We start from the raw sequence: 27,801 nt of genomic DNA, 5'->3' as shown, positions 1-27,801 counted from the left end.
GCTTTATCATAGTGGGGCCGGTACAGGGCGCCATTACAGCATGCAGCGGGCAGAGCGGCTGAAATCTAATTGTGTTGTGTTCCCAACAAAGCGAGTTCTGTAGCGCCACATCACTGCGACATCCATAAGTAATCACTTAATCTCTCCGGCTCGAGGGACTGGGGGGGGGGGTACACACATTGGGCGGCCGGCTGGGCATTTATTTTTGCTATAAATGAAAAAGCTGCCACTTAATAAAATGCTCTTGTTCTCCTCATAGTAATTATCATCATGGTTTGTATGCGGGGAGCCATAAGGCGCCCTCTGGGGAGCAGCCCCCGTAGGCACCCGGAGAGCCACTAATGATTTTCGCCTCTCCTGACCCCCCGTTTGGAATTCCAGCCTCTCCGATACAGATTAAGTCTTGATGGACAGAGGTCTTGTTCGGGGCTTGCTTGTACAGGGAGGGGACTTGATAAGAAATGTTTTGTGGGTCAGGGTTCTGTGAGGTCTCTAATGTACTTTTCCTGCCAGCGGCTAAAGTCGGAGGCTTAGCAACTTCTTCAGAGTGAAAAGCAATTCCCCCTCCCTTTAAGGATCCAGATTAAGCCGTCCAGTTACTTATTCATTAAATTGCCTATACAGGAATCGGACCCGTTATCCAGAATGCTCGGGACCAAGGGTATTCTGGATAAGCGGTCTTTCCATAATTTGGATTTTCATACCTTAAGTCTACTGAAAAAACAATAAAACATTAATTAAACCCAATAGGATTGCTTTGCATCCAATAAGGATTAATCATATCTTAGTTAGGATCAAATACAGGTACTGTTTTATTATTACAGAGAAAAAGGAAATCAATTTTAAAAATCTGAATTACTTGATTAAAATGGAGTCTATGGGAGACAGGCTTCCCGTAATTCGGAGCTTTCTGGATAATGAGTTTCCGGATAAGGGGTCCGATACCTGTAATTCTGTGCCTTTTAGCACCAAAATTAACTTTGCACCCATGTCTGGTGCTATGCAGGAGTAAGAGTGTATGTCAGCAGCAATTTTGGCAATAATTGGCCAATAATTATTAGCAATTTATCAGTCTGTAGGCATGGGACTTGTTACCCAGAATGCTTGGGGCCTGGGATTTTTGGATAAGGGGTCCTACCGTAATTAGGGTCTCAATACCTTAAAGGAGAACTAAATCCTACATTATACTGTCCATTATACTTTGGGCTTAGCAGGGAAGATCTGTGCCCCCAAAGATGCCCCAGTAGCCCCCCATCTTATTTTCAATATACAATAAAAGGCTGATTAGTAAATAATACAGACAATTACTGCATGGCAGCACAGAAACCAGTGCAAATAGCACCAGAATTTAATAATCAGCTCTGTAGCATCAGTTTATAGGACAGGCCAATCTCATTTTCTGCTTGATAATTTGTTGACAACTTTGAAGGCCTGGATCAGTACTGTTATAAAGATGTTAAATCTTTAGGTTGGTTCAATAAGTTCAGTATATAAAAGATGGCATTCCTAGCCATATTTACTGTATGTTTAGGGTTTTTTTCTCTTTTAAACGGATACTGTTATGATTTTTATGGGGTATTTTTTATTTCTAAATTACACTGATTACATAGCAAATAATTCACTTTGCCATTTAAAATGTTATTCTTGAACCAACAAATGTATGTGGTATGAGACACAGTAGGAAGGAGGTCCCTGCCCCGTAGAGCTTACAATCTAAGTGGTTGGGTCACATACAGGCACAAACTGGAAGGTAAGAGTGCACTAGTTATCAATCATTTTCATTTTAGATCCATTCTTTTCAATAACAATATATATTCATGGTCATTCCTGTTCCTAACTGAGCATATCTGCGCCTATTGACGCAAGGGAACCTTGGAGCTACCACCCCTCCAAACCAGGAAGTAGCTCCAGGGTTACCACAGCGTGACTGTATGTGTGTTTTACAACAAGCATATAACAGTGATTTCTGTACTAATGCTTCTTTGGTGTTTTTACACCACCTTGGAAGTTTGTAAGAATGCGGCATAAAACGCTGTGTGACATTGCCCTAATAGCCTGAGAATAAATAGAAGTCACCTGGGAGTTCCCTGACCTGTATATAAGCACTTAGGGGCTGATTCATCAAAGTATGAGTTTGAATCCCAAAATGGGTAAAATTTGGATTAGATACGAGAATTTCTAATGATCAGAAATGTCACCATTGCTCACGAAAACCTGGCCCAAGGAAAGTCATGATACCGAAGCTTGAATGAATCCGAAACTTTCATACTTGGCGCGACAAATGCGATTTTGTCACACAAATTGCGCTTTTTGTCACAAAGTACGAAAAGTCAAGTTATTCTGGATAAAGGGTCTTTCCATAATTTGGATCTCCATACCTTAAGTCTACTAAAAAATCAATAAAACATTAATTAAACCCAATAGGATTGTTTTACATCCAATAAAGATTATTTATATATTAGCTGGGATCAAGTACAGGTACTGTTTTATTATTACAGAGAAAAGGGAATCATTTAACCATTAAATAAACCCAAAAGGGCTGTTCTGCCCCCAATAAGGGGTAATTATATCTTAGTTGGGATCAAGTATAGGTACTGTTTTATTATTACAGAGAAAAGGGAATCATTTAACCATTAAATAAACCCAATAGGACTGTTCTGCCCCCAATAAGGGGTAATTATATCTTAGTTGGGATCAAGTACAGGTACTGTTTTATTATTACAGAGAAAAGGGAATCATTTAACCATGAAATAAACCCAATAGGGCTGTTCTGCCCCCAATAAGGGGTAATTATATCTTAGTTGGGATCAAGTACAGGTACTGTTTTATTATTACAGAGAAAAGGGAATCATTTAACCATTAAATAAACCCAATAGGGCTGTTCTGCCCCCAATAAGGGGTAATTATATCTTAGTTGGGATCAAGTACAGGTACTGTTTTATTATTACAGAGAAAAGGGAATCATTTAACCATTAAATAAACCCAATAGGGCTGTTCTGCCCCCAATAAGGGGTAATTATATCTTAGTTGGGATCAAGTACAGGTACTGTTTTATTATTACAGAGAAAAGGGAATCATTTAACCATTGAATAACCCCAATAGGGCTGTTCTGCCCCCAATAAGGATTATTTATATATTAGCTGGGATTAAGTACAGGTACTGTTTTATTACTACCGAGAAAAAGGAAATCAGTTTTAAAATTCTGAAGTATTTGATTAAAATGGAGTCTATGGGAGACGGGCTTTCTGTAATTCGGGGTTTACTAGATAATGAGTTTCCGGATAAAGGATCCCACACCTGTACTTTGATAAATGGACCCCTTAGTCTTTATTTGGCCATGGAACTCCTCTGTGACTTAAAATATACTTATATTTTACAATAGGGGCTACATTATTTACTATGTAAAGTACAGTGGAGGATACATCACGGTGTGGGTAGCTATAATACTATGGATATTGAGAGATCACATTGTTGGGCTCATTTACTTCTGCAAGTGCAGTGAGCAAAGTGCAATTTCAAGCAAATGTTCCATGTTTTTCCCCATAATGCAGTGGTTTTTTTTCCCAGAATTCCAGCATTGTTACAGTCACAAAAAGGAGTTGCACATGATGCAGTTGCAGGCGATCAAAATTAGCACTTTTGTTGGAAATCAGACACAGTTGCACCAATTCTGCCCATTCCGGTCAGTGTAACTTCTGGTGTTCAGTGTGTTACGCCTGCACCCTATTCATTAGATGCAAGTGTGCTGCACCTAATGACGCAGGGCGCTGAGGGAAGCCTTTAGTTACCGCTAGGTCCAGAGAAGGTGAAAGCTCTAGGGTTCCTCTGCCTCATAGGTGCAGCAGTGCTCAGTTTGGAACAGGAAGGCAGTAGCTGCCAGTGCAAGGGGCACATTTTGGGGAATATGGTTTTACACGCAACTGACTGCGGGGAAATTTGCACGAACATAACTGCATTTGCACTTGTAAATGAGCCCTTATCTCTCTAAGGAAGAAATGGAATTCATGCACAATGCAGAGCTCTTTTTATACATAAATCATCTTGCTGTTCAGACGGTGGGAGCCTAAGATTCTCTTTTTCCCATGGATTCTAGTTAGCCGCTTAGTTATCACAGCCTCCAAGGTGCGGATTTTCTATTTAGTACATTTGCTTCTCTATACAGAGTCCCTGTCCGTAATTAGGGGTCAAGTAGAAGGCGCAGTCCTTAATGTATTCCAAGCACAGAGTGCGTTCCTGTGGGGAAGCGTATCATTAAGGTTACTTCCCAGCGCTAGTCCTTCTGCGCGGCGTGTGCATTAATTAGACGGAAGGCCTGTTTAACCACGGCACGGAATTAATTGCAGCGTTTTAGCGTGTCACATGGCAAGCGCCCACTGTTCCCTTTCTCCTTCTGAGAAATTGATGAGCAGTTGACGTGAACCCAATTACGTTTGCATTTCTTTGTGTATGGGAAAAGCTATTCACCTTCCCATTTTTCCACTTCAAGCTTTTCAACTGCGTTTGCTTCCAATAAATACAGTCTTTAAGGAAAACTATACCTCCAGAAATAATACTCAACCAACATAGTTTATATCATATTAAGTGGCCTATTAAACTGAAATATATCAGTAAATATTTCCCGTTTACATCCTTTCCCTTGAGCCGCCATTTAGTGATGGGCTGTGTGCTCCCTCAGAGATCAGCTGACAGGAAGTGATGCAGCTCTTAATGTAACAGGAAGTAGTGTGGGAGTAAAAGAACTCTGACAATTCATTGGCTGATGGGGCCTAGCATGTACAGTATGTGTGTATATAGAGACCTACATTGTTAGCGGTATAGTTTTTCTTTAAAAACACATGCTTTGGAAAGTCATGTGCCCAAGTGTTACAAAGTAAAGGCTTTTAAATCTGGATCAATCTATTGAATCTGTAGGAATCCAGTGGCGGGGTATCACTAGGGGACTTGCACCCACCTATTTAACAGCCGGTGCTGACCTGGCCATGGCCAGTCCCCACGTTGCCCACATGGTTTCTGTGCCTCTCAATTGCTAAGGCCGACTTGATAAACCCCCCTGTTGGGGACTAAGCAAAGAGCTTGATAAATGTTGATGTTTTTTTGAGAGGGGGTGATGACATCTGTGTCCTCTTTTAACGCTGCAGGTAACAATCTAAGTCACACCTCATTTTTAGAAGGTAAACGTTGATGTGGCACTGACCTTGGCAAAAACAGTTTACCACCTCTCTGCAACCCCTCTGTCCAGATTCCTTCTTTTAACATCAGAGATGCCAACCGTGAGAATGGCGCGGTCGGGCGATCACTCACTAATTAGCATAGGGGTTGTGGCCTAGTGTGATGTCACTTATGACATCACTGTGCATGCACCTTAAATTGATCCTTTTTTGCTTCATAAATGCTTACATCGGAATCAGAGGAGAAATATTAAACATGACGGGGGGGGGGGTAACTTCTGGCGAATTAATGGGAGTGGTCGTTTATGCTACATCATTTTATTTGTCTGAAATGGTCTGTCCTTTCAGAAAAACATGCCGACATGGTCTGTCCTTCCCTAAAAACATGCAGAACCCAGGGGTTTGGGCCATATCCACACAGGTCTAGAGTTTTGAGGCATAATAACAGAACCTCCTGTAGCCTGGCAGTCCACATTGGGCTACCAAGAACCATCACAACCCTTATTGGTCACTCCCTGCAAACTTTTTCATGCTTGCCTTGCTGCCCAACTTTTTATATATTTAAAAGTTGCTTTCGGATAAAAAAGGGTTGGGGACCCCTGACTTAGCTCCATTGGGCCTCTTAGTCCTGTTTAACTCACTATCTATTAAGTTGATTCTTGTCTTAATACAGGTATGGGACCCATTATCCAAAATGCTCGGGACCAAGGGTATTCCGGGTAAAGGGTCTTTCTGTAATTTGGATCGTCATACCTATAGTCTAGCAAAGAATTAATAAAACCTTAAAAAAAAAAAATTTTAAACCTGATTGATTTGCATCCAATAAGGATTCATTTTATCTTAGTTGGGATCAAGTACAGGTACTGTTTTATTATTACAGAGAAAAGGGAATCATTTAACCATTAAATAAACCCAATAGGGCTGTTCTGCCCCCAATAAGGGGTAATTATATCTTAGTTGGGATCAAGTACAGGTACTGTTTTATTATTACAGAGAAAAGGGAATCATTTAACCATTAAATAAACCCAATAGGGCTGTTCTGCCCCAATAAGGGGTAATTATATCTTAGTTGGGATCAAGTACAGGTACTGTTTTATTATTACAGAGAAAAGGGAATCATTTAACCATGAAATAAACCCAATAGGGCTGTTCTGCCCCCAATAAGGGGTAATTATATCTTAGTTGGGATCAAGTACAGGTACTGTTTTATTTTTACAAAGAAAAGGGAAATCATCTGAATTATTTGTCTAAAATGGAGTCTATGGGAAACAAGCTTTCTGTAATTCTGAGCTTTCTGGATAATAGGTTTCCGGATAATGGATCCCACAACTGTATCCCTTTTTCCCATTCGTCTCCCTATGTGATTTTCCATTGCCCTTTAACTTTCACCTTGTGTTCTGTTTCCCATCCTTGTTTCAGTGTGAGTGTATGTAGGGAGGCTGCTGCGGAACTAGATCTATAGCTGTGTAGGGTTCCTAGTAATAACAGACGCCAGGAGCCTATGCCTGTTGCTTTATCTTATGAATACAATGAGCTGCCGTACATGAAAACACATTCACCATGCTCTTCTGTAGCTTTTTTTTTTATTGTTCTCTTATAAATTCCTTGTTGCCTCTTATGCTGTACAGTTGAAATCGATTACCCCCGGAGTTGGGAGCAGTGTAAAACTTCACGGCGCCAAGCGAAACATTTTTTTCCCTAAGGTGCCAATGAATTCCTCCCACACTGCAATGTGTTCAGTTAACACGTCCCTCGGCAGCGAGAAGAGTAGGCAGAGGCAGGTGTGAGGTGGCACTGCTGGAGTTATTCATAGACGGAATGTACCAGCGAGAGGGAAATAAGTGCCTCCTGGCCTGTGGCCCCCCAGACTCCTGGCTCTCCGTGGCCCCTCAAACACGTGGCTCTCCATGGCTCTAATGCCGGGATCTGCGAGACTCAAGGAAATCTTACTGTATAATAAAAATAATATATGTAAATATTCTACAGAACCCAGATAGTGATTAGAAGAATATAAATATGGGTTCTGTAGAATATTCACATATGTTATTTTTATTATCCTTTCTTTATATAGCAATGATAGATTCTGCAATGCTCCACAGAGATTAAACATCAGTCACATCAGTCCCTGTCCCAGTGGAGCTTCCAATCTAAGGTCCCTATCACATTCCCATCAGTCCCTGCCCCAGTGAGCTTACAATCTAAGGTCCCTATCACATTCCCATCAGTCCCTGCCCCAGTGAGCTTACGATCTAAGGTCCCTATCACATTCCCATCAGTCCCTGTCCCAGTGGAGCTTCCAATCTAAGGTCCCTATCACATTCCCATCAGTCCCTGCCCCAGTGAGCTTACAATCTAAGGTCCCTATCACATTCCCATCAGTCCCTGCCCCAGTGAGCTTACAATCTAAGGTCCCTATCACATTCCCATCAGTCCCTGCCCCAGTGAGCTTACAATCTAAGGTCCCTATCACATTCCCATCAGTCCCTGCCCCAGTGGAGCTTACAATCTAAGGTCCCTATCATATTCCCATCAGTCCCTGCCCCAGTGAGCTTACAATCTAAGGTCCCTATCACATTCCCATCAGTCCCTGTCCCAGTGGAGCTTACAATCTAAGGTCCCTATCACATTCCCATCAGTCCCTGCCCCAGTGGAGCTTACAATCTAATGTCCCTATCACATTCCCATCAGTACCTGTGCCAGTGAGCTTACAATCTAATGTCCCAATCACATTCCCATCAGTCCCTGCCCCAGTGAGCTTACAATCTAATGTCCCTATCACATTCCCATCAGTCCCTGCCCCAGTGAGCTTACAATCTAAGGTCCCTATCACATTCCCATCAGTCCCTGTCCCAGTGGAGCTTACAATCTAAGGTCCCTATCACATTCCCATCAGTCCCTGCCCCAGTGGAGCTTACAATCTAATGTCCCTATCACATTCCCATCAGTCCTTGTGCCAGTGAGCTTACAATCTAATGTTCCTATCACATTCCCATCAGTCCCTGCCCCATTGGAGCTTACAATCTAAGGTCCCTATGACATTCCCATCAGCCCCTGCCCCAGTGAGCTTACAATCTAATGTCCCTATCACATTCCCATCAGTCCCTGCCCCAGTGGAGCTTACAATCTAAGGTCCCTATCACATTCCCATCAGTCCCTGCCCCAGTGAGCTTACAATCTAAGGTCCCTATCACATTCCCATCAGCCCCTGCCCCAGTGGAGCTTACAATCTAAGGTCCCTATCACATTCCCATCAGTCCCTGCCCCAGTGGAGCTTACAATCTAAGGTCCCTATCACATTCCCATCAGCCCCTGCCCCAGTGGAGCTTACAATCTAAGGTCCCTATCACATTCCCATCAGTCCCTGCCCCAGTGGAGCTTACAATCTAATGTCCCTATCACATTCCCATCAGTCCCTGCCCCAGTGAGCTTACAATCTAAGGTCCCTATCACATTCACGCACACTATGGTGCCAGTTAACCTGTCTGTATGATTTGGAGAAACTAGAGTAGCCAGAGAAAACCTTTTACTATTCCCTTCACTGCTGGTCCTGACTACAGTTTACCATGGAAACGTGTTGCACTCATCATCTCTCCTCAGTCCAAAGCTGAGCCAAGTAGTATTGGTACCCAAGAAACTACCACTTGGCCCAGTAAAAAGTTGCTTATAATAAAATACGGTTTTTCAATGTAATTGCTTTTTAAGAGCAGTATCTGCCCGGCTGTTTATACTGTCGGCACTGCTGGTTCTGACTTCTGAAATACCATTGCAGAAGCCAGCTTACTACGGTATATAGACAGACCTAGAAAAGTACTGACTTCCTTAACAAATAACTTCAGAACTGTTAAAAATGTTCATTAATCCGTACTGGAAGGTCGCATAAAATGACCTTTTGTGTTTTGGGTGGGCTTTTCTTTTAAACAGGGGGCCCAACCAAATGCTGGGCTGCAAATTGCCTTTCTACCAACAAGTCCGATGCGCAATGATCCGACGCCTGCCGACGTGTTGCTAATACGGGATATTTTGTGCCTCACTTGCCTTTATCAGTCTGGAGCACTTGCAAGTAACGCACAATGTGACCTGCTTATTAAGAAGGCTTTGTCTGCGTACTGTTCCTTTTGCCTTTATTTACTGTTCATCGGAGTATTCTAATTACACCGCCGCAGAGCAGAGTATGTTTTATTGGCTGTGCCCTTGATTCTCTACATGGTGCAAGTGTAATTATTATTGTGCATGCTAATTAGCTAATAAAGCATTAACTGGCCACTGGGAAGCCCTTCTGCTTTTGTATAAGAGGATTTGATTACTTCCCACTTTTTTAAGAAAAAAAATCAGATTTGCTTTGTTTTGGCAGTTGCTGTTTTCATGTGACACCGTTGTATTAAAAAAATATGTTCATGATCAGCACTCGTGGGCACCAGGGAGACTGGTACTGAAAAGACACAAAACAGTGGGTGGAGATGCAAACGGGCATGGTGGCCGAGTCAGGGAGAGTCTTTTCTGCGTTGGACCCCTTTGAAGATTTTTTTGCAGGGGGGCCCAGCACAGAGTTGTTACACCACTGCACAAAAAATTGTTCCCCCCTTTATTGGGAAGTGCAGAGCCGCATTTCGGATGGGGATAATAATAGTATTTTTGCAAAAATAGCACCCTGTTGAGTGATGTGGCCCCAACACCAGGAGCGAGCTATGCTGGAGTACATACGTGCATTTGCCCTAACATGGCTGCCCACACCAGCAGCTCATTTGTACCTGGAGTGAACACTGCGCCTCATCACTTCTTAATAAAGAGCAACCATATTACATCACAGTAAGAAATATTCCCAAATTCTGATTCCAACCATAATACATCACAATATAAAATAATCCCACATTTTGGTTCAGACCTTATTACATCACAGGAAAGAACAAACAAAAAAAACCCACAAATTGTGGTTTGGACCATACCCCACATCACAACAAAGAACAACCACAAATTCTAATTTAGACCATACCATATTACAACAAAAAATAACCATAAATTCTGGTTTGGACCATACCACATCACAACAAAGAACAACCACAAATTCTAATTTAGACCATACCATATTACAACAAAAAATAACCATAAATTCTGGTTTGGACCATACCACACCTCAACAAAGAACAACCACAAATTCTAATTTAGACCATACCATATTACAACAAAAAATAACCATAAATTCTGGTTTGGACCATACCACATCACAACAAAGAACAACCACAAATTCTAATTTAGACCATACCATATTACAACAAAAAATAACCATAAATTCTGGTTTGGACCATACCACATCACAACAAAGAACAACCACAAATTCTAATTTAGACCATACCATATTACAACAAAAAATAACCATAAATTCTGGTTTGGACCATACCACATCACAACAAAGAACAACCACAAATTCTAATTTAGACCATACCATATTACAACAAAAAATAACCATAAATTCTGGTTTGGACCATACCACATCACAACAAAGAACAACCACAAATTCTAATTTAGACCATACCATATTACAACAAAAATAACCATACATTCTGGTTTGGACCATACCACACCTCAACAAACAACCACAAATTTTAATTTAGACCATACCATATTACAACAAAAAATAACCATAAGTTCTGGTTTGGACCATACCACACTTCAACAAAGAACAACCACAAATTCTAATTTAGACCATACCATATTACAACAAAAATAACCATAAATTCTGGTTTGGACCATACCACATCACAACAAAGAACAACCACAAATTCTAATTTAGACCATACCATATTACAACAAAAATAACCATACATTCTGGTTTGGACCATACCACACCTCAACAAACAACCACAAATTTTAATTTAGACCATACCATATTACAACAAAAAATAACCATAAGTTCTGGTTTGGACCATACCACACTTCAACAAAGAACAACCACAAATTCTAATTTAGACCATACCATATTACAACAAACATAACCATAAATTCTGGTTTGGACCATACCACACCTCAACAAAGAACAACCACAAATTCTAATTTAGACCATACCATATTACAACAAAAAATAACCATAAATTCTGGTTTGGACCATACCACATCACAACAAAGAACAACCACAAATTCTAATTTAGACCATACCATATTACAACAAAAATAACCATAAATTCTGGTTTGGACCATACCACACCTCAACAAACAACCACAAATTTTAATTTAGACCATACCATATTACAACAAAAAATAACCATAAGTTCTGGTTTGGACCATACCACACTTCAACAAAGAACAACCACAAATTCTAATTTAGACCATACCATATTACAACAAACATAACCATAAATTCTGGTTTGGACCATACCACACTTCAACAAAGAACAACCACAAATTCTAATTTAGACCATACCATATTACAACAAACATAACCATAAATTCTGGTTTGGACCATACCACATCACAACAAAGAACAACCACAAATTCTAATTTAGACCATACCATATTACAACAAACATAACCATAAATTCTGGTTTGGACCATACCACATCACAACAAAGAACAACCACAAATTCTAATTTAGACCATACCATATTACAACAAACATAACCATAAATTCTGGTTTGGACCATACCACATCACAACAAAGAACAACCACAAATTCTAATTTAGACCATACCATATTACAACAAACATAACCATAAATTCTGGTTTGGACCATACCACACTTCAACAAAGAACAACCACAAATTCTAATTTAGACCATACCTTATTACAACAAAAATAACAATAAATTCTGGTTTGGACCATACCACACTTCAACAAAGAACAACCACAAATTCTTATTTAGACCATACCTTATTACAACAAAAATAACAATAAATTCTGGTTTGGACCATACCACACTTCAACAAAGAACAACCACAAATTCTAATTTAGACCATACCATATTACAACAAAAAATAACCATCAATTCTGGTTTGGACCATACCACATCACAACAAAGAAGTCCAAAATCATAAATTCTGGCTCAGACCTTATCACGTCACAACTAACACTGACCCTACCACATCACAGCAAAGAAAACCTACATTCTGGTCTAGACCATACCACGTTGCAACAAAGAATAACCCTAAAATCTGGTTCAGACCGTACCACATCACAATGAAGATGCACTTGCACACAGAACGGCATTCCATACTTATGAGTGATTTTTTTTCCCACAAATGTTGGCAGTTGAAATATTCAGCAATGTATAAGCAGAATAAATTATCCTTGATAATGAGAAGTGTAATTGTATCCTAAATGGCCCCAGGTCCCCTTACAGAACCGCACTGGTGTCAGTTTTTGAATAGCATTGCAAGATAACAAAGGGGCTTTACAGCACTTGAAGCCATTGCAGTGAGAATTAAGCTAATTGGATTGTCGCTCTTTTTCACCCATTTCCTTTAAAGAATATGATTTCTGAGAAACACTCTAAAGTTTGATTTTTTTTTTCTTTAACTTTACATTGATGCTCTTTGTTGTCTTGTATGATTTTGCTGTGTTCAAAACTTAACAAGAAAACCCAATCACTTTCCTATAGATACAGTGTAGGACTAAGGCCATATGATACCAAGGGCCCACTCTCACAAAATATAGAGGAGACAGTGCCAAATGATATAGAGTTTATTGAGCATTATGGTGTAAATAAGGAAGGGCTGATGGGTTTATCCCAAACTGGGGCCCACTAGGTCATGGGCCAAACAGAGATAGATTGGAATTCTGGCAACCCATTGTATGAATACATTTGGTCACAAGTATTTGGACACCAGCCTGGCCAAAATTGAATTCCAAAACCATAGGTACTAATATAGAGATGGTCGTCCTGTTGCTGTAAGAGAAAAATTTTTGGTGGCAGTGGTTTCCATGAAATGTAACCTCTAACAGCAGTGTCCAACTGGGCCCACCGGAGAACCTGAGGCCTTTAGCACAACAATTCGCTATGGGTAATAGGTGTCATGTAGACCTGTGGTGGAAATCAGAAAGGGCTGATAGGACCTGTTCTTTACTAGAAGTTTCTCTAGTATTCTTGCAGGCCAGTCTGGTGCGGTGCAGTTGCATTATGCTTTGTGCATAAGAGGATTCCCCTAGTGAAATGGAAAAGGATCTTTTTGAAACTGTTGTCACAAAGTAGAGCAAAATTGTCAAGACTGACATTTTAACCTGTCCTTTTTAATGGAACCAGGAGCCAATTTGGGAATCCGCACAACTGAGAACATTATACTCACTTAATGGCCCATATCTAATACTTTGTTCTCCTTACTTCTTTGCAACTGAACTGTTTAGCACCTTACCACTTTGCTTCTGAATTGTTTTAGCACCACATCACTTTGCTACTGAACTGTTTTAGCACCACACCACTTTGCTACTGAACTGTTTTAGCACCACACCACTTTGCTACTAAACTGTTTTAGCGCCGCACCACTTTGCTACTGAACTGTTTTAGCACCGCACCACTTTGCTACTAAACTGTTTTAGCACCGTACCACTTTGCTACTAAACTGTTTTAGCACCTTACCACTTTGCTACTGAACTGTTTTAGCGCCGCACCACTTTGCTACTGAACTGTTTTAGCACCGCACCACTTTGCTACTAAACTGTTTTAGCACCGTACCACTTTGCTACTAAACTGTTTTAGCACCTTACCACTTTGCTACTGAACTGTTTTAGCACCGTACCACTTTGCTACCGACCTGTTTTAGCACCGTACCACTTTGCTACTGAACTGTTTTAGCACCATACCACTTTGCTACCGAACTGTTTTAGCACCTTACCACTTTGCTACTGAACTGTTTTAGCACCGTACCACTTTGCTACCTAACTGTTTTAGCACCGTACCACTTTGCTACTGAACTGTTTTAGCACCGTACCACTTTGCTACTGAACTGTTTTAGCACCTTACCACTTTGCTACTGAACTGTTTTAGCACCTTACCTGCTTTGTTCACCTTGCTACTTTGCTGTTTTGTGTACCCTCTTACTTTTGAAATGTTTTGTGTGTTTTACCACTAGCAGGGCAGAAATATCATAAACTTACTTGCTGGAATGGTGACACCCCATGATGTGCCAGTGTGAAAGCTATTTGGCTCTTCAGGTTAACCCATTCTTATACCAATATTTGTTGCTGGAGGTCATATGCTCTGTGCTGAATTATAACTTGTGTCCCCAATGGGTATGGCTTAACAAACCAGTTACACTAAAGGGTGTTGGGATATTTTGAGTGATATAATGTAACATTTTGCAGTCCTTGTTAGATGAAACCTGTTCACTTTAATACCCTGCAGAGGAATTTCTTGATGACATAATTGGTTTATAATTAATTCTAGTTAAAATACATCAAGAAAGAAACAGTGCAAATGTTCCACTGAAGATGCAATAAAGGCAGGTAAATGTATGTAAATATATGTCATTTAATTATAATGAACCTAATTAACAGACTTGAACAGACTTGCACGTGCTCTGGATATCGGTTATAGGGAGGCAGGTGTGGGCTTAGATTCCATGTTGTCTAAGGGGCCCATTCATTAAAGCACACTTTTTTTTTTTTACAGAAAAAAAATCATATTTTTTCTAATTTGTAGAACTTTTTGTAATGACCACGATACTATTGTTAAAATTGCACTACTTTTTTGTGGTTTTTCGTTAACTTTCATGAAAATGTCGTAATTTTTCGCAAAGACTACGACCATTTCGGAATTCATTCAAGCTTCGGTATGGTGACTTTCCTTGGGCCGGGTTGGAGCTGCAGATTGCCATTGAGCCCTATGGGAGACTTTCCTTGGGCCGGGTTGGAGCTGCAGAGTGCCATTGAGCCCTATGGGAGACTTTCCTTGGGCCGGGTTGGAGCTGCAGAGTGCCATTGAGCCCTATGGGAGACTTTCCTTGGGCCAGGTTGGAGCTGCAGAGTGCCATTGAGCCCTATGGGAGGCTTTCCTTGGGCCGGGTTGGAGCTGCAGAGTGCCATTGAGCCCTATGGGAGACTTTCCTTGGGCCAGGTTGGAGCTGCAGAGTGCCATTGAGCCCTATGGGAGACTTTCCTTGGGCCAGGTTGGAGCTGCAGAGTGCCATTGAGCCCTATGGGAGACTTTCCTTGGGCCGGGTTGGAGCTGCAGAGTGCCATTGAGCCCTATGGGAGGCTTTCCTTGGGCCGGGTTGGAGCTGCAGAGTGCCATTGAGCCCTATGGGAGACTTTCCTTGGGCATTGAAGTTTCAAAGCCAGAAAGGTTTTTGCGCTGTTTACGATCGTTCGGATCTGAAAATTTAGTGACTTTCAGATCGCAACCACAATATTTTTGTACGACCAGAAAATTTTTTTCGTTACATTATCGAACATCAGAAATTATCGTGGTTACTCCAATCGTGCTTTTAACCACACAAAATTTGTGGTTTCATGAATGGACCCCTTAGTGTAGAGGATTTGGCAATAGCTCATATGTGGGGCTGACCCACTGCCATTAGGGACTCAAAGCAGTGGACAGGAAGTCCCAGTCCTTGGCTATTTGAGGGTCTATTACCGGCACTATTATGGCAGACAATCCATATAGCTGTAACCTTGTCATGAGCTATAGAGAGCTGCATAAATATTGCACATAACACAGAGTACCCCCAAATGTCTGAAAACATCTGTTGTAAAGAAACATGTAGGTTAGATAGTATTATAGGGGCATACACCCACCCACTTTCAATTTTCTTTGCTAATATCATGAATGGTGTAACAAGCTCCACCGTTATGCTCAGCCAGGGGCAGCCAGAGTGGCAAAAGCTTAATGTCCTGATGAAAGAAGGGTCTACGGAAGCTTCTCTGCTCAGTTCTGTCTGTCGGTGAATTCTGAGATTTGTGGTCCCTCATCTAAGCCAGGGCTTGTTGTAGTGTAAGGTGGTAAGGACACATTATTGTGTAATAATTGTTGGTATTATCAGTGTATGCATCCGCCATGCCCAGCCTGCAGCCTTTAAGTAGCTGATTAATTGCAACTCCCTGCATCCCAACAAAAGCTCAAGGTGCTGCAGGTTGGCCAACCCTGATTTATATGAGAGCACACACAGGCCTGCTTTGCTCAGTCACACACCTATTACACAATGTATAAACGGGGATGCAGAACTGCAGTCGTATGGGGTGATTTATACAATTCATTACTCGCAGTTCTGATTTGTTTGTGTTTTTTCTGTTCCGTGGGCATTTTTCTCACTGCCACTGGCACATTTATAGGACGTGGTGCATTCGGGCCGCTTTCCGTGCTTCAGTTCAACTCTCTGGAGCCCTCGCTGAACTAATTACGCTCCTTATTTATGATTCCAGGGCCCCGGCTGCTATAAAAATAGCTTCTCTTTGTGCCAGCGTGATGCACAGTCAGTTCACTTGTGTTTTACCTTTCTGTGGGGAAATTGCTAGAGCCCAGCCTGTTTGTTCTCTCAGCTCAGTGTTATTCTATGGGAGGAATTATTTCCATTCCAGTCCCTTCTGATTTAAAGTGGAATCTGGCATCAAAAGGTTTCTCTTGGTACGTTATTGTATCAGCCACATCAGCTGTATTTCAGTTAAAGGGAATGAATCATTCACCCAGTGTGTGTTAATAATCTTTACTAGATCAATGTTTATGTCTGTGTATTTCAGTCAAATACATTCACAGTTCAGTGTGTGTATTTATTTATTGTATACATGTTCATTACAAATGGGTGCCTCCATGACTGGTGATATACACTATAGCAAGTCTTCCTGCTCAGTGTTAGGGCCTGGATCAGAGAGAGGAGAGGGGGGGGGGGGCACTCCAGGTGCAGGTTGGTGCAGGTTATCATTGCCCAGCCAGTAGGGTTGCCAGATAGTATTGGACTGGCCTAGCTGGCCAAGTGTCGGTAATACAAATTTGCTGGCAATATAGCTGCTTGTAAATTTTTAAAGGTGGCATCTCTACCTGTAATCCCTGCCTTCCCTGCCTTCCTTGGGGGCAAATCACTTTCCTTTATAAAGAGACCAGCTTCTACCCGCCCATTTCTTCACCCAATCTCCTGCCTACCTCACCCATTTTCCTACCTCCAAGTAATGTGACTGCCCGTCCCCAAACTAAAGGCCGGTAATAAAAGAGAAGAAAGGTGGTAACTCTACCAGCCTGGGGACACAAAGCTTTTCTTTTGTGCACTGCATCTGAGCTTCAGATAGCTAGCCTCATTGGTGGGATAGTGTATCTGGCGTATCAGGGGATGGGCTTGGGTCTTCGACTGCCTTTTAAACCTTGGGTCAGGCCTTATGACCTCGGGATGGGCTTGGGTCTTCGACTGCCTTTTTAACCTTGGGTCAGGCGTTATGACCTCAGGGGATGGGCTTGGGTCTTCGACTGCCTTTTTAACCTTGGGTCAGGCCTTATGACCTCAGGGGATGGGCTTGGGTACTTTGACTGCCTTTTTAACCTTGGGTCAGGCCATATGACCTCAGGGGATGGGCTTGGGTACTTCGACTGCCTTTTAAACCTTGGGTCAGGCCAGATTGGGTGAAAGGTGTGAAAACTTATGTAGGAAGTTTCATATGACAAAGTGTGGCCTCCACCCGCCCCCCAGAGGTGTGGACAATTCTAACAATTCAGCTGCATTAGAAGGGGGCTTCTGGTGCGGGCAGCCATGTTTGGTCACACAAATGCACATAGGAGTCAACCAAACCATCATCACATACTGTATAAAGGTGCATAATAAGCAAACGGGGACACTCCTCATTAGGCACATGCATAGAATACCAAGAATGCCTGAACAGAAAGATCCATTCTGGTGCCTACTTAGATCATTTTCTGCCCAACCAGAGTGCAGGCTGAGAAACAGTTTTATTAAGGTAGGTGCCCTTTAAGCCCCTTTGATGTAATGATCAAGGCTGTACTAGGTTAAGGGGATCTTAACCCCAAAAAATTATTTGGTGTAAACTTATTTAAATTGCTTCTTTAAGCACTGTCATTTACAAAGGTTTCTTTATTTAAGTGGTTTCTGAGATATTAGCAGTTTTAGACTGCTAATAACAGTTTGGGTGCAACAGCTCTTTTTGCACACCCAGCGTGCCAGTGACCCTAATTGATCAGAAATTAGATTCGAACAGTAACCTATAAGTTAGAAAATATCTGATTGGTTGCTATGGGCAACATCCCAGATGATGTTGGCTTACATACTACAGGTATTGGACCCCTTATCTGGAAACACATTATCCAGAAAGTTCCGAATTACGGAAAGGCCCATCTCACATAGACTCCATTTTAATGAAATAATTCACATTTTTAAAAATGGTTTCTTTTTCTCTGTAATAATAAAACAGTACCTGTACTTGATCCCAACTAAGATATAATTACCCTTTATTGGGGGCAGAACAGCCCTATTGGGTTTATTTAATGGTTAAATGATTCCCTTTTCTCTGTAATAATAAAACAGTACCTGTACTTGATCCCAACTAAGATATAATTACCCCTTACTGGGGGCAGAACAGCCCTATTGGGTTTATTTCATGGTTAAATGATTCCCTTTTCTCTGTAATAATAAAACAGTACCTGTACTTGATCCCAACTAAGATATAATTACCCCTTATTGGGGCAGAACAGCCCTATTGGGTTTATTTCATGGTTAAATGATTCCCTTTTCTCTGTAATAATAAAACAGTACCTGTACTTGATCCCAACTAAGATATAATTACCCCTTATTGGGGCAGAACAGCCCTATTGGGTTTAATTAATGGTTAAATGATTCCCTTTTCTCTGTAATAATAAAACAGTACCTGTACTTGATCCCAACTAAGATATAATTACCCCTTATTGGGGCAGAACAGCCCTATTGGGTTTAATTAATGGTTAAATGATTCCCTTTTCTCTGTAATAATAAAACAGTACCTGTACTTGATCCCAACTAAGATATAATTACCCCTTATTGGGGGCAGAACAGCCCTATTGGGTTTATTTCATGGTTAAATGATTCCCTTTTCTCTGTAATAATAAAACAGTACCTGTACTTGATCCCAACTAAGATATAATTACCCCTTATTGGGGGCAGAACAGCCCTATTGGGTTTATTTCATGGTTAAATGATTCCCTTTTCTCTGTAATAATAAAACAGTACCTGTACTTGATCCCAACTAAGATATAATTACCCCTTATTGGGGGCAGAACAGCCCTATTGGGTTTATTTACTGTTTAAATATTTTTTTAATAGACTTAAGGTAAGAGATCCAAATTACAGAAAGACCCCTTATCCAGAAAACCCCAGGTCCCAAGCATTCTGGATAACGGGTTCCATACCTGTATAATAAATATGTCCCTTATTGTTGGAATGTTTATCAAAAAGCCTGCTATTAGAAACCGCTTTTGTAAACCCCCCAAAAGTTAATGTAAGTTGCAAGAGTGCTCAGAGAGACGCTCAATTTTTGGGTTTAGTTCCCCTTTAACTGTTCCTTTGCAGTGCAAACACAGGCTGTGGACTTGGTTAATGTGTTAATGCTACAGTCCTGCTGCTGGCATGTTAACGAGGCAAAATACCCGGTGCACAATGTGTTTTGGGAGTGCACAGAAAATTGCCTGCTATCAATGAATTTTTCAGATTCCATTAGCCCAAATACCAGGCTCTGGGGTCACATGCTTGGGATTATTCAGCAGAAGGACATGCTCAACTCTGTAAACTTCTAAGGGGATATAAACCCAAAAATACAATGTTGCCCAAATGAAAGAAAACGTAACTCTGCTTTATATTAGTGGCACATTTTCAAGTAAATTGTGGCTGCAACGGAAACAGCGCGTCTTTCCCTTGCCATTGGCTGTGCTGATGGTTCCGACTTTGACAATGTTGCAGAACTAGCGGATTAATAGCGTTGCCTTTGCAGGGGGAGAACTGACTTCTATATTGATTCATGAATAAGCCAGGAATTCAGATATATTTACAAATAATCATTTCAGATGTGTAATTCATTTACACATTTCCTTTCATCGTTGAAAAATGTTTTTTTGGGCTTTATATTCCCAAAAACTGTTTTTAAATGTAATCCTAATTCATCCTTGAGCCTTTTGCTACTGGCAAAGTCTGAACCAGGTAAATCAAGGCGGTTGCATTTTGAAGGTTTAAAGGGAAACTATACCCCCAGAATGAATAATTAACCAACAGACAGTTTATATCATATTAAGTGTCCTCTTATAGGATCGTACCAAACTGGAATATATATATAAGTAAATATTGCCCTTTTACATCCTTTCCCTTGAGCCGCCATTTAGGGATGGGCTGTGTGCTCCCTCAGAGATCAGCTGACAGGAAATAATGCAGCTCTAACTGTAACAGGAAGTAGTGTGGGAGCAAAAGGCAGAACTGCCCATTCATTGGCTGATGGGGCTTAGCATGTATGTGTGCCTTGGCTTGTTTGTGTGCACTGTGAATCCTATGAGCCCAGGGGGCGGCCCTTAGTCCTTAAAATGGCAGTTTTCTATTTAGGATTACCCAATGGCACATACTGCTAAAAAGTATATTTTTATGAAAATGGTTTATTTAGATGAAGCAGGGTTTTACATATGAGCTGTTTTGTGCAATATTTTTGTAGTGTTTGGGGGGTATAGTTTTCCTTTAATATATTTGCTGCTTTGGATGTTACAGTACTGGAGAGAGAATATTCGGTGGTTATGGTACCCCCATGGGAGATATCAGCAGCTTTTACTGGAAATATATAGTTTAATATGTTGTGACAGACTGGGCAGGCCTGAGGTTACAATTATGGCCTAAAATAAATTGGTTTCAATTGACCAGTTAGCCCTTGGCACGTTGACATATTTCGGAAACCTGCCTCAATTGCAGTAATACTAGAGAAGGAGGCGGCTCTCTTGTGTATGTTTGTACTGGTTCTTTAGATGCTTTATAGTAATGATCAGTTACCGGGTAGTTGCCATATTATGATCAGATGACATCATCATCCTATTGGCCCCTGAAATTCAATGTAGTAGTATTGTCAAAGGGAGGTCCTACATTGGGCGGATCCAGTTGAGTGGACTTTACCACAGAAACCAGTAAACCTGGAGAGACTTAAGGTGGCCATACACGTAAAGATCCGCTCGCCTGGAGAGGTCGCCAAGCGAGCGAATCTTCTCCCAATATCCCCACCTATGGGTGGGCAATATCGGGGTAATTTAGGCTAATTCGGTCGTTTGGCCCTGGGGCCAACGATCGAATTATAGCGACTGTAATGGGCACAGTCAGTTCGGGGACCGCATCAACAAGCCGATGCAGTCCCCGATCCGATTTGAATTTTTTTACCTGCCCAATCGATATCTGCCCAATTTCAGGCCAGATATTGATCGGGCAGGCCAGTCGTTGTTGCCCCTACACGGGCCAATAAGCTGCCAAATCAGTCCAAGGGACCAATATCGGTAGCTACAGTCGGCCCGTGTATGGGGACCTTTACACTGCTTACCTTCCTATCCTTGAACCCTCTCTATAAAAACTGGTATTTATTGATATAAAAGATATGTATGGGGTAACACAAGGAAAGCTGCTATGGGTTACTAGACCTGGTGTGGCCATTTTAATAACATTACCCCCATAGTGTTACTTTTTTAGAAAAGTTTTTGCAGAACTCACCATTCATATATAGGGCATCTCTCCCTACAGTGCCGTTGCTAAGACTCAAGGGTAGAATATTTTGTAAATACCTAACTGACTGCATTCCTCCCACCTAAAGGCTTTGTAGCACATTGACACTTGGGATTGTATCTGTCATGAACGTCAGCCAACCTTTTGCACCTTTCATCATCACTAACCTGTCTTGTCTCCTTGTTCCACCTTTTCTTAGAATCTGCTCCCAATGCATGTCCTGATACAGGCTGCTTTCAGCCCAAAAGCACTTGTGTGATATCAGCTCAAGGAGACGCTTGTTAGATCCGTTGAACACTACAGACTTTACTGTTGCCTAGGAATAATCTGTTAGCGATCTAAGTCTCATTCGTGGTAAATATTAATTAGCAGGTTTTGTATATTTATAGTTATTATTTTTTTGTTGCCTACAGAGGTCTGACCCGCAGCTTCTTGCACAATTCTACTATGCAGACGAAGAACTTAACCAAGTGGCTGCTGAGTTGGACAGCTTGGATGGAAGGAAGGACCCCCAGAGGTGTACACTTCTAGTCAACCAGTTCCGATCGTGCCAGGTAAGGATCCTTCCCCTAGCTTTGCCCCCACCAGTTGGGCCATTGGGCTGAACAGATGATTGTTGTGCAATTTGGCCATTCATTTGACTAAACAAATAGTATTTTTTGTACCTTGCACCTCTCACTTTCTCATCTGCCAACACCTCATCCACCTTCATGGCATTGTCACATGGAATGTTCCATTACGACCCTCTGACTGCAACTGCCACCTGCTATCAAACTATCCTCCCCCTCGGAGTGCCCTAAGTGTGTCTGAATGTCACAGAATCTGAGTTTAGAGCTTAATACATAAAACTTCACCCACGTTCTATTCATTCCTATGGGATTTTGTGAAGCATATTCCCCAAATGGTGAGTTCTAACTTTCACCTATTGATCAATACACTTCTAAAATTCCCAATGGATAGAACTTGGGTGAGATTTTATGTATGATGTTCTAAACTCACATTTTGATAAATCTGCCCCATGAAGAGAATACAAGTCTTGTTGTAGAGTGCAAGTCTTGCACCAATTCTCCGACATACATGGAGGGCTCAAAGTGCAAAAATTAGCACAAGCAGACAGGGCCTTGCCAGGTAGCCTTAAAGGGATACTGTCATAATTTTTATGGTATACATTTTATTTCTAAATTACACTGATTACATAGCAAATAATTCACTCTCCCATTTAAAATGTTATTCTTGAACCAACAAATGTATTTTTTAGCTGTAATATTGGTGTGTAGGCGCCATCTCAGTGCATTGTGCCTGAGTCTGAGCTTTCAGAAGGAGCCAGCGCTACACATTAGAACTGCTTTCAGCTAACCTATTGTTTCTCCTACTCCCATGTTACTGGAGGAGTCCCAAGCCGGACTTGGATTTCTTACTATTGAGTGCTATTCTGATACCTACTGGGAGCTGCTATCTTGCTCCCTTCCCATTGTTCTGCTGATCGGCTGCTGGGGAGGGGGGATATCACTCCTACTTGCAGCGCAGCAGTAAAGTGTGACTGAAGTTTATCAGAGCACAGGTCACGTGGCTGTGGCACCCTGGGAAATGAAGAATATGTCTAGCCCCATGTGAAATTAAATATAAAAAAAAATCTGCGTTTTTGAAAAACAGATTACAATGCAGGATTCTGCGGGGGAAGCTCTATTAACTGATGGGTTTTGAAAAAAAAAAACATGTTTTCCCATGACTGTATTCCTGTAATACAGCACAAAATTTCAGCTTATTGTTCAATGTTCATGTCTAGCAGCCAAAGTAATTTTTTTTTTTTTTTAGTATCTCATCCTCAAACGTAAAATACCTTTGATGAATCCTTTTGATTTGCTCAGAGGAATATAAATTGTGATTATCTCTCTGCATGAGAATGTTAAACATTTAAATCCCTAAAGCCCTTCTTCTTTGCAATTCTTTATTTTACCCATCTATATCACAGCCACTGCGGAAACAAATATTCTCAGGGTAATGACATTACCGGGAAGTTGCCAAAAGTACAGTGTTTTGAAGGATCCAGGGAACCTTAGATACCGAGTCCACCAGTGAACCTTAGGTACCGGGTCCCCCAGGGAACCTAAGATACCGGGTCCCCCAGGGAACCTAAGATACCGGGTCCCCCAGGGAACCTAAGATACCGGGTCCCCCAGGGAACCTAAGATACCGGGTCCCCCAGGGAACCTAAGATACCGGGTCCCCCAGGGAACCTAAGATACCGGGTCCCCCAGGGAACCTAAGATACCGGGTCCCCCAGGGAACCTAAGATACCGGGTCCCCCAGGGAACCTAAGATACCGGGTCCCCCAGGGAACCTAAGATACCGGGTCCCCCAGGGAAGCTTAGATACCGGGTCCCCCAGGGAAGCTTAGACACCGGGTCCACCAGGGAAGCTTAGACACCGGGTCCACCAGGGAAGCTTAGACACCGGGTCCACCAGGGAAGCTTAGACACCGGGTCCACCAGGGAAGCTTAGACACCGGGTCCACCAGGGAAGCTTAGACACCGGGTCCACCAGGGAAGCTTAGACACCGGGTCCACCAGGGAAGCTTAGACACCGGGTCCACCAGGGAAGCTTAGACACCGGGTCCACCAGGGAAGCTTAGACACCGGGTCCACCAGGGAAGCTTAGACACCGGGTCCACCAGGGAAGCTTAGACACCGGGTCCACCAGGGAAGCTTAGACACCGGGTCCACCAGGGAAGCTTGGACACCGGGTCCACCAGGGAAGCTTGGATACCGAGTCCACCAGGGAACCTTAGATACCGGGTCCACCAGGATACCTTAGATAGGTGTTTCACCAGGATACCTTCGATACTGCATGGCATTCCATTGGACTGAAGAGCCAACTGTGGAATGCTTGCTCCAATGTGAATAAAGGGGTCCCATGTGAAGTAAATGTGGGTTATTTTGCCCAGGCTCCACCTTCAAATACAAACCCTGATTTTAAGTTGTAACCCCATTGATATATATAATGCATAATGTATTTCCATGAATTTACATTTTCCTGGGTTTAACAGCATTTTTGTGATCCCCTGAAAAACTTAAATGGGGGTTCTGCTGTAAACCAGTGCTGGATATATAGTGCTGTAGTGGTTGGTTGTTAGAAAAGTTTATCCCTTATGTCCCAGAGCCTGGCTATGCTGGAAACAGAGTTCCCTTATTAAAATGTATTGGGGGTTTACAAAGGGCCCCAACATAATTGGTAACCACAGTTCCTAATCGACCTTTAGTGCAGCAGCAGTGGGAAAAGGGATTGCATTGGTTTTACCAGCCTGGCAATTTTTTAATCAACTAATACCATGCTTCATTGGAAATTAATTTAGCTTTAGAGGTTATAAAGACACTTAATGCAAATTAAATTAGCCATATGCCGGAGAACTCCCCAGTGTTGTTATTGTTCTCTTAGAAAGCTAATTAGCTACCGCGGATGCAAGTATCAAGTTGGCTGTGCCGTGAATTGAGTTCCGAATTGGCATAAACCGGTGTCTTGTGTGAGGCGAGGCCATGCAGGGAAGGACTGTCTTATTTCTGATGCTACTCACCTATAGCCCCGTGCCATATTAGCAATGCGCTCTCACTGCCACATCAGCAAGCGCTGGACCCCTGCAGACAGACGGCAGGAAGACTGCTAGCTCTCCTTGATTATCTGTCATAGCAACAGGTAAAAATAAATCAGCTGTCCAATGAGAATGAATAAACAAACCCCTCCCATCCACCAGCTACAGCCTAGAGCAGTTCATACAGAGATTTCTGCTGATTTTTGCTCGGCAGGACAGGAAGTAGAATGGGACTTGAGTTTCAGTTTCAGATTTTGCCGTGTTTAGTGCAAGAAGTAGCATAAACCATACATTTCTTATTTATTTTGACACATGCCCCTGTCTAAGTTGAAAAGACGGCTATACCATCCCTTTAATTGTTTTCCAGTGGAAACAACATATAACATCAAGTGGCAGAATAACATTGGGATTCCCTCGCCTCTGATATAGAGGTACTGGTCACCTACCATTGAGTTCACTTTTATTTACACGGATCTAATGACAGATGGCAAAAAAAATTAGCTCCTGCTTTATTTTATTTCCTTTTTACCTAAAGGAACAGTCAGCAGCCATCAAGTGCCATACAAACCATAGGAATCATCCATGTAAGCAGATACTCGCCGATCACCCACCATCAACTCTAAAGCTGCCCATACTTGCACAGATTTAATCAGGCAGTCCATTCAGTATTGTCTGTCCTACTGGCCAGGTGTGTTTTGTCAGATCGCAGATGGTCTGTCAGAACTAAAAATATGTAGCAGTGCCCCATGTCGGCAGATGAAGTAGCCATATGAATGGAAACATAGAATGTTGCCTGCTTTCTGCCTCAATGGAACGACATGTATAGCCAGTTCTGTGCTATCAATTCATTGAGTTGGTTAATTTCTGTGAATGGGGTCACCATTAGGGTGGACAAGCATTGGGGCTATGGACAAGTGTTACAGGTCCCAAAAGAGACACAAATTTCTTGGAGTGGGCTTGGTTTGGGAGGCATTGGGAGCATGCTAGGGCACAACAGGGCATAGTTATGGTATATCCGGGGCATGACATATACAAAAAAGATTTTTCTAAAAAATCTGAGCCCTTTTCCATTTAAGGTGGCTATACATTATATATATATATATATATATTAAAGCTTCAGACCATGTAGGCAGTTTATCTGCTGGTGTATGAGGCCCTCAGATTGGCTTACCCAACCAATATCTGGTCAAAAATCATCCAGATGTCAATTGGGTAGGTTTAAAAATCCTGTTGGGACGAGAATCGCAACCGCTTGTCACTGTGATTTGGTCAATCCCATGTCACTCACCTAAAGGAGGGTCGCCAATCTAATGGATTCATTGTATGGCCACCTTTACTTGCCTAATAAACCTTGCCCTCTGGGATGATGGGCCCTGCTAACTAAATAATCTGGGGGCCCATGATTTCTTATTGTGGCCCCTGACAATGAAAAGTCTGTACATATATGGCCACCTTGGGAGGAGGAACTTAGCCACTCTGGGAATCTTGCTGTCATTGGTAGAGAATGTCGGGAAAGTAGAGTTTTCACCATGTGGGAATTATGAAGTTTTTGCAGTGCACAGATTGTTTTGTTTTATTTTGCGTTAAGTTGTGTTTACTGTAAATGGAGAATTTAGTTTTATTTCTCTCAAAAGTCACTTTCACGGTTTGATGAGTATGCCCCCTGGTGCCAACAATGCTCCATTGTGCCCTGGGCAATAAATAACTGTTACGGTATTAGTTTTATATAACCCCATTGGCTCTTTTTGTGCTGTTCATTGCTGTCACTGCCATTTATCATCAGCGCTAATTACATGGGAAGAGTCTGTCAGTGGCAAAGGCAACGGCTAAACGATGGGCCGATGGCCGTAGAATCAGCTGCTGCCTTACAGAACAGTCTCTGGCAAACTGCTGCAGTCTGCCTTTGTGTTTGGAGGGTCTGCCATGCCATGGTACATCAGCGGGAATGTTCTTCCCCTACCCCCCAGGAGGACTAATAACATTTCTGTGCTATATAGCAACTACTGGGTCTCCAGGAATAGCTCCCTTTCTTTGATATATACACTTTGCCCTACTGTTAGAGCTAATTTTACATTTTCTTGCTTACTTATCTACACACTAGGTAATTTACAATTTATTGTGCATTGTGCAAAGTGCAAAAAACAATCCACAAGCAGGCATTTTTTGCACAATGTATGGTGCATTTAGGGGTGCCATCTTTTTCTATAAACTGTAATGGTCGGGCAGGGGGCGGGCCCACAAGGGGACAGGTTGTGGGGCAAATTGGTGTGACCATCAAGTCATGAAGGGCGGTGTCTAATTATGAAGGGGGCGAGTCATATCATCACGCCTGTAATTACGGGAATGAAGGGAAGAAAGGTGAGGGCTTGGGGTATATTGGCAAGCTTGGGCCGAATTGATTAGCAAAGACATTGCCAGT

The 27,801-nt window shown here is 42.0% G+C and overlaps 1 protein-coding gene across 3 annotated transcripts in view; it reads left to right on the top strand.

Moving 5' to 3' along the window:
- zfyve28 (zinc finger FYVE-type containing 28) overlaps positions 1 to 27,801 on the top strand; it is a 124,350-nt gene that overhangs the window by 47,300 nt on the left and 49,249 nt on the right. For all 3 annotated transcript variants that reach the window (XM_018094490.2, NM_001079030.1, XM_031901709.1), the window contains 1 exon segment: positions 22,210 to 22,350. In XM_018094490.2, the coding sequence (XP_017949979.1) occupies positions 22,210 to 22,350 (141 nt within the window).

Source organism: Xenopus tropicalis, chromosome 1 (genome assembly GCF_000004195.4).
Source record: "Xenopus tropicalis strain Nigerian chromosome 1, UCB_Xtro_10.0, whole genome shotgun sequence".
Classification (NCBI taxonomy): domain Eukaryota; kingdom Metazoa; phylum Chordata; class Amphibia; order Anura; family Pipidae; genus Xenopus; species Xenopus tropicalis.
Note: the sequence above shows the minus strand (reverse complement) of the source record. Positions and strands in the feature narration are given on the sequence as shown.